This window comes from Scylla paramamosain, chromosome 7 (assembly GCF_035594125.1).
Source record: "Scylla paramamosain isolate STU-SP2022 chromosome 7, ASM3559412v1, whole genome shotgun sequence".
Taxonomy (NCBI): domain Eukaryota; kingdom Metazoa; phylum Arthropoda; class Malacostraca; order Decapoda; family Portunidae; genus Scylla; species Scylla paramamosain.
Genome location: NC_087157.1, coordinates 9,212,501 through 9,220,000, shown reverse-complemented (window position 1 = coordinate 9,220,000; position 7,500 = coordinate 9,212,501). Strand labels below are relative to the sequence as shown.

General features: G+C 44.7%; 2 protein-coding genes across 3 annotated transcripts in view; both read left to right on the top strand.

Moving 5' to 3' along the window:
• LOC135102011 (glutamate [NMDA] receptor subunit 1-like) overlaps positions 1-7,500 on the top strand; it is an 87,389-nt gene that overhangs the window by 9,536 nt on the left and 70,353 nt on the right. The window lies entirely within an intron of this gene.
• LOC135102475 (uncharacterized) overlaps positions 1-7,500 on the top strand; it is a 16,577-nt gene that overhangs the window by 2,098 nt on the left and 6,979 nt on the right. Inside the window, exons 2-3 of the mRNA XM_064007791.1 lie at positions 2,903-3,139; positions 6,805-6,894. Coding sequence (XP_063863861.1) covers positions 2,903-3,139; positions 6,805-6,894 — 327 coding nt within the window. The remainder of the gene's footprint in view (positions 1-2,902; positions 3,140-6,804; positions 6,895-7,500) is intronic.

Below are 7,500 nucleotides of genomic sequence, written 5' to 3'. Positions count from 1 at the left end.
GGTGTCCCTGTTGCCCTGAGACGCTCCAAGGGCGACCCTGTGTTTACCTCGCGCGGTTTACGTGTCTTTGTTACCAGTCCGCGTTTTTTTATTTTTTTATTTATTTATTTTTTTTTTGTTTCTATCTCTCTTTCTCTCATATTTTTGTAAGGAGGAGGAGGAGGAGGAGGAGGAGGTAGAGGAGGAGGACGAAGAAGAATTACTAAAAGAACTACAAAAATTACTACTACTACTACTACTACTACTACTACTCGAAACTTGTGGGTACCCTGCGGTATTCTGATTTTTGTGGTGGTGGTGGTGGTGGTGGTAGTGGTGGTGTGATCTCTAGGTAGAAGCACACATGTTATTAACTTCACTCCTTGATAAAAAAAAAAAGAAAAAAAAGAAAGACTTGTAGCACTTATTCAGAAACTCACAGGGATGCTCGTGCCTTGCTGATTATTATGAGTGGAAGAGAAAGAGAAGAAGAGAATTGCTAGATAATCTTGCCCACATACCTCGTTCATTACAGGAGGGAAGGAAGAGGATTGTGTAGATGCTTGATAATGTTGTGTAGATGCTTGATAACGTTGTCCACGGGGTTTGAAAAGCCGAATAAAGTTAATATTGATTATGATAAAACTTGCATGGATAATTCCTCCTTGTAGATTGTGTGAGAAAGGAAAAAATATCTTGACTATCAGTAATCTGCCTCACATCGCTGAACAGCATAGCAGAATTAATATAGATTGTTATAAAACTCATCACGTTTTGTCTTTTACTGCTATTAAGGCGAAGATTATGATTAAGTTAGATTATTATGCGAAAATTAGGTGGAGAATAATGTTTTTGAGCCTCTTAACTTTTTGCATCAGCATATGAAGAATGTCAGCAAGAATCTGCCTGGTATTAAGACTGCGCGAAAGTTGATTTAGAAGCAGGAAACTGTAAGAGAAAAGGAGGGAGCGAGTCAGGAGGAGGGAGTTAGAGAAAGAGAGGCAAAGTTAGAAGAGGAAGCGTTGTTAGGTGAAGGGAGGCAGGTAGTTTGAAGAGAAGGATGTAGTTACAAGAAGAGAGGCAAGGAATTAGAGAATGGGAGGCAGGAGGTGAAGAGCCTGGTCCTATCTTCATTACAGTCGTTAACATTCATGCGTCGGCTTCCTCAGAACCAAAAGGAAAACCAAAACTAAATAAGATAGACAAAAATTTAGTGAGATGTAGTAAAAGTGACACAAATTGCAGAGAGAGAGAGAGAGAGAGAGAGAGAGGAGAGAGGAGAGAGAGAGGAGAGAGAGAGAGAGAGAGAGAGAGAGAGAGAGAGAGAGAGAGAGAGAGGTGGCAGGTAACTCATCTTATTATCACTTGTACACCTGCGTGGAAGGTTTGGGATGCTTGTCTCGGCAGCTCCATCACCCCATCACCTTGTAACATTACCTCCTCTCCTCTCCTCCCCCCTCCCCTCGTCCCCTCCCCTCCTCGTCCCCTAAAGGCGGAGACGAGGCCCTATGGACACCTTTGCCCTCGGGTGATCATTATACCGAAGGGGGAAGAGATGTTGAAATGGCTAAGAGGCGATATGAACGTGTTTCTAATGATTTTCTTGTGTATGTGTGTGTGTGTGTGTGTGTTTGTGTGGGGGGGTATACATCCTCTACTTTCCTTTTTTTTTTTTTTTTAATTGTCTTTCCATTTTATTTTCTTTCCCTCTCCCCCTTGTTCTTTTTATCATATTCTTTCCCCCATGCACTCTTTTGATATTGATCTTGTGTTATATTTTCTTTACTCCTCTCCTCTTTGTTTTTTGTTTTTTTTTCATCTACTTTTCTTCCCTTTCTATTTTCTTTGTCAATAATTCCTCTCTCCCTCTCTTCTTTTCTCTTCTTTTCTTATCATATTCTTTCCCTCATGCATTCTTTTGATATTGATCCTTTCGTGTATTCTTTTTTTTTTTACTCCTCCTCTCCTCTTCTTTTGTTTTCGCCTCATTTTTTTTTTTATGTTCCTTCCCTCTCCCCTTCTCTCCTTTCTTTTCTTATCACATTCTTTCTCTCATGCATTCTTTTGATAATGATCCCTGTGTCAGTTTTCCCCCTCTCCTTCTCTCCTTCCTTTCCCACGTCCTTCTTCAGTCAGTATCTCTTCCACCGCGTCCTATATATAACCTCTGTCCTTTCACTTTCCTCTGTCTTGCCTCTGCTTTCCCTCACCACCACCGCCATCACGCATCTGCTTTCACTTCCTCCCAGACGCCTCACCACTGTCCACTCTGTGTCACTCTATTATTTGGCCTCCTTCTATTTGGCTTTATATCTACAGGACCTCATTAGGGTCTCTCTCACTCTCTCTCTCTCTCTCTCTCTCTCTCTCTCTCTCTCTCTCTCTCTCTCTCTCTCTCTCTCTCTCTCTCTCTCTCTCTCTTGAAAGGGAGAGAGAAAAGACTGGAGGAGGAAAAGGAGGAGGAAGAGAAGATAAAGGAGAAGGAGGAAGAAAACACAGGATAACTAAACAGCACCAGCCGTGGCGTTCCTCGCATGGCTGTTTGGGAACTAATTCTGACTAACTACAGGGTGAAGAGATGGGATGGTACAGCAGAAGGCGCAGGAGGAGGAGGAGGAGAGATGAGAAGATAAAGGAGGCAAAGGAAGAGTAGTAGGAAGAGGAGGAAGAGGAGGAGGAGGAGGAGGAGGAGGAGGGTGATGATGGTGAAGATGATGGTGAGGGAAGGTGAGGCGGAGGGCTGGCTACTCGCATCTACATTTTCCACTGTGCTAATGACTGCCGCGTCAGGAGGTACCCGGCCTGATTACCTGACTCGACCACCGCCCCGGGCCACCACGAAGGCCTCCGCCCCTCCACCACCCCGCCACTCCTCGCCCAGCAGCCCGCCTCTCCAACACGCCTCTGTCCCTCGCCCCTGCAGTCCCTACTCCTCTGTCCCTCGTCCCTGCAGCCCCCACGCCTCTGTCCCTCGTCCCTGCAGCCCCCACGCCTCTGTTTCTCGTCCCTACAGCCCCCACGCCTTTTCCCTCGTCCCTGCAGCCTCTTTCTCTTGCCCCTACAGCCCCCACGCCTCTGTCCCTCGTCCCTGCAGCCCTCCCCCCTCTGTTCCTGCAGCCCCCACGCCTCTATCCCTCGCTCCTGCAGCCTCCACGCCTCTGTACCTCGTCCCTGCAACCCCATCCCCGCCTCTGTCCCTCGTCCCTGTATCGTCGATAATCTAATCAATGAGTGTTATTACTCTCACAGGTAGATTTAGTACTTGGCATCGGCGGTGACAGGTAAAATATCTGTAATATCGATTCTTGCCTCCTTCGCGGCCCCGGGAGGCGGAGGGTCGCGGCCTCTACTAACCAACCAACCAACCAATCAACCAACCACCAGTCTGTCTACCTATTACTTCTTACTGTCTAGGGGGACACAGGTGCCGCCATTAATGACTCTACGTAATTATATTTTTCCTCTCCCGATTTTAATTCGTTTTTCCTCGGAATCCAAGCAGGTGAGGGTGGAGTTACAGCAGTACGTGGAAGGGAGGAGTACCGGAGGGGATGCGCAGGGGTGATAACTGGGGCACAGGGAAGGCAGGGAGGAGACCACGGAAGGGATAAGGGAGTTGGGTGGAGACTGAGGAAAGGATGGTTAGGGGGATAAGGGAGAGAGTATGGGAGGAGACTGAGGAAGAAAGGGTGAAGGAGTAATAAGGGAAGATAAGAAAGTGATAGTGAGGAAGAGATAAGGGAGGTTGGGAGGAGGCTGAGGAAGGAAGGGTAAACGAGGAATAAAGGAAGGTAAGAAAGGGATAGTGAAGGGAATAAGGGAGGTAAAGGAAGGGAAGGTTAAGAAAAATAAGGGAAGTTAGGAAGAGGTTAAAGAAGAGACTGAGATAATGAGGGAAACTAGAGAGAGGTTAACGAAAGTATGGTGAAGAGGAACAGGGGAAGATAGAGAGAGGTCGAGGAAAGGGATAGTAAGGAAAATAAGGTAGGGCGATGAGAGGATGAGGAAGAGCTAGTAACGAGAATAAGGAAGGCTGCTGAGAAATTAACAAAAGGATGGTTGATGGAAATAAGGAAGCCTGCATGGAGAGGAAAAGGAAAGGAACAAGTGATAGTTGGGGGGGGATGAGGGAGGATGCTGAGAAACTGAAGAAAGGGCGGTGGATGGGAATAAGGAAAGCTGTCGGGAGGCTGAGGAATAAACGGTAAAGAGGAATGAGGTATATGTACTCGGTAATTACAGGTGTCTTCAGCGGCTCCTCTCAGGTAGACGCGGGCACACCTGTTGATGGAACGCTGGCTACACACCTGAGGATTAATGAGAGAAAGAGAGAGAGAGAGAGAGAGAGAGAGAGAGAGAGAGAGAGAGAGAGAGAGAGAGAGAGAGAGAGAGAGAGAGAGAGAGAGAGAGAGAGAGGGAAGGGAAAGTAACAGTAGTAATGATAATAACAATGAAAATATATAATAAAAAAAATGATCTGTTATTTCACTGGATCATTATATTACAATGTTTTAAGTGACATTTTTCATTGCCTTGAAATACTTCTCTTTCTTTATTATCTGGTTTAATTCCTGCTTTCTTTTTTTGTTTTTCTCCCTTTCCTCTTTTCCTGTTTTTTTTTATATGTGTGTGTGTGTGTGTGTGTGTGTGTGTGTGTGTGTGTGTGTGTGTGTGTGTGTGTGTGTTTGTGTGTGTGTGTGTGTGTGTGTGTGTGTGTGTGTGTGTGTGTGTGTGTGTGTGTGTGTGTGTTTCCAGCTATAATAATAATAATAATAATAATAATAATAATAATAATGATAATAATAATAATAATAATAATAATGATAATAATAATCTCACGAGTTTGTTAAGAATAATGTCACATCACCATCACCAACACTACCTTCGTCTCCTCCTCCTCCTGCTTCTCCTCCTCCTCCTCCTCCTCCTCCTCCTCCTCCTCCTCCTCCTCCTCATCCTCCTCCTCCTCCTCCTCCTCCTCTTCCTCTTGATAGCATCTGTCGATGAAGGAGCAAGTTTGGGCACAGCCACACTCCCTCCTGCCGCCAGCCTGTTCGCATTCCTCCATCTCGCTGGAAAATGTAGTGAATAATGCAAGGTTAGGACTCTCTCTCTCTCTCTCTCTCTCTCTCTCTCTCTCTCTCTCTCTCTCTCCTCTCTCTCTCTCTCTCTCTCTCTCTCTGCAGTTTCCAATGAATTATCTTATTGCCTTCCAATGATCTTTTCTTATCTCGACATTTTGCTCGTTGTCTCTTCTGTTATGCCATTTACAAACTCCTCAAGTACTTTTTAATTTATTCTATTATTTGTCCTGTTTTTTTTCTTCTTCTTATTTACTTTTTTTCTCCGGGTGTGTGGCAACAGGTTTGGATTCTTGGGACGATTAAGAATGGTCGTTTGTCTAATCTTTGGAATCTCCGCCACCACCACCACCATCACCACCAACACAATCACCAGAATATCTCTCTCTCCCTCTCTCTTTCTCCCTCTGTCGGTCACTGGCGAGGCAGAGCTGGTCCAGGTGAAGGGTGGGGCCATAAAGTATCCTGAAGACAATTAAAGCAGCCTATTTTATTATACCTGGGCCGGGATGCTTAAGTGTCATCAGTATCTCCAGCAGACGAGAGCTTTGTGTATTTATTGCTAACGTGCGGGTTATCTCTTCCTCCCTCTGTCGCTATAAAGTAAAGGATAAGGAGGCCATGGGTGTGTGTGTGTGTGTGTGTGTGTGTGTGTGTGTGTGCATGTTTGTGTATATGTGCGCTTCAAGGCTGTCTGTGTGTTTCTGTGTCTGTGTGTGTTACAAAGTATTGAAACCTGCCACGATATAAGAGAAAGGTAATAGCTTTTTTTTGCTTTATACAAAAAGGTGGTTGAGCTTGTGTCATTTGCCTGTAAAAGTGCTACAAAAGTTCAAATGCTGTAAGCGTCTGTCACCTCGTGTGGTTCTTACTGTGTTGTCTTGGGTGTTTGTTTTGAGTCGCTCAGATAAGTCTTGTCTGAAAAATGTCAGCATTTAAACTTGTAAGATAAAAGTCGATATCTCAGGCTACAAAAACACAGTACATCGTGCAGCAACCCAAACGTGGTCCCTCATGAACAAAAAAAGAAATGTCTGTATCTAAACACAAAGAAAATGTCACTACGTATTTAAATGTCCCAGAAGACAATGCCAATATTTTACACTTCCACAAGCATGCTGCAGATATCAGAACCAAAAAACTTGATTCTTAAAATAATATAAATTCATACTTCTCAACAATATCAATATTCAAACACCTTAAAAAAAAAAAAAATATGAGAACCTGCATAGATTTTATTCTTAATATAAGCAAGACAAACGTGACCCTTGAAAGACACCAGTATTTGAACCTGCGGGACCGTGTGATGTGAGTGCAGTATATCCAGTTATTTTGACCCACGGGTTTAGATTATAGACGCTCAGCTTGATGTTATAGGTTATTAGTAAAATCAAACCTTACCATCTAAATGCTGCTATGAAGATTAGTAACACCAATAAGGATGCTGAGTTTAACATCAGGAAACATTGTCTGTCCCGTTCATATTTCGTGTTATCAGTGTATCATTGATATCTATGACGCACACACCACCACCACCACCACCACCACCACCACCACTACTCCCTTCATCTTCACCACCACGACCACCACCACCACCACCATCTTTAAGTAAGGCTGTCTGGGTGGTCTTGTCACCTTACCTTACCTTACCTTCACTCCCTTCACCACCCACGCCTCCCTCCACACACCCCCACAACCACCACCTCCCACACCCCTACAACCACTACCTCCCGCTCCCCCACAGCCACCACCTCCCACACCACACCGCCACCACCTCCCCTGCACACTTACACCAGCTTCCCAAACACTTATCTACGCCCAAAGTCATCACTACGTACTCTCTCCATCATTCACGCCTCACTCATCCTCTCGTCACCACTCCTCCCTCGCCACACATCACTCACACGTCAATCTTCCCTCATTCATGACACGCTATGCATCACACTCCATTGTCTGGTCACTCACATACGCTCTATACGCATCACCATATCAATATTATAGTCAGTCAATCAGTTAGGTTATTCTCTTAGTCAGTCAGGTAATCAGTCGGTCAGCCAGTTAATCAGTTGGTGAGTCAGTTATTTAGTTAATCTTTCAGTCTGTCAGCCAGTCAATTAGTCAGTCGATCGGTCAGTTAATACATGAATAAGTTATGCAATTAATCATTCAGTCGGTCAGTTAATCAGTCAGCCAATCAGCCAGCCAACCAGTCAATCAGTCCATCAGTCAGTCAATCAGTCGATCAGTTATTCATTCAGTCATTCATTAGTTCAGTCAGTTATTCAATTAGTAAATGAGTCAGTTACTTGATTATTTATTCAGGCAGTCATTCGGCCTCTCAATCAGCCAGTTAGTCGGACACTCACCTCACTCATCCATACAACCAGTCATTCCCTCATTCACCCATACAACCAGTCATTCCCTCATTCACCCATACAAC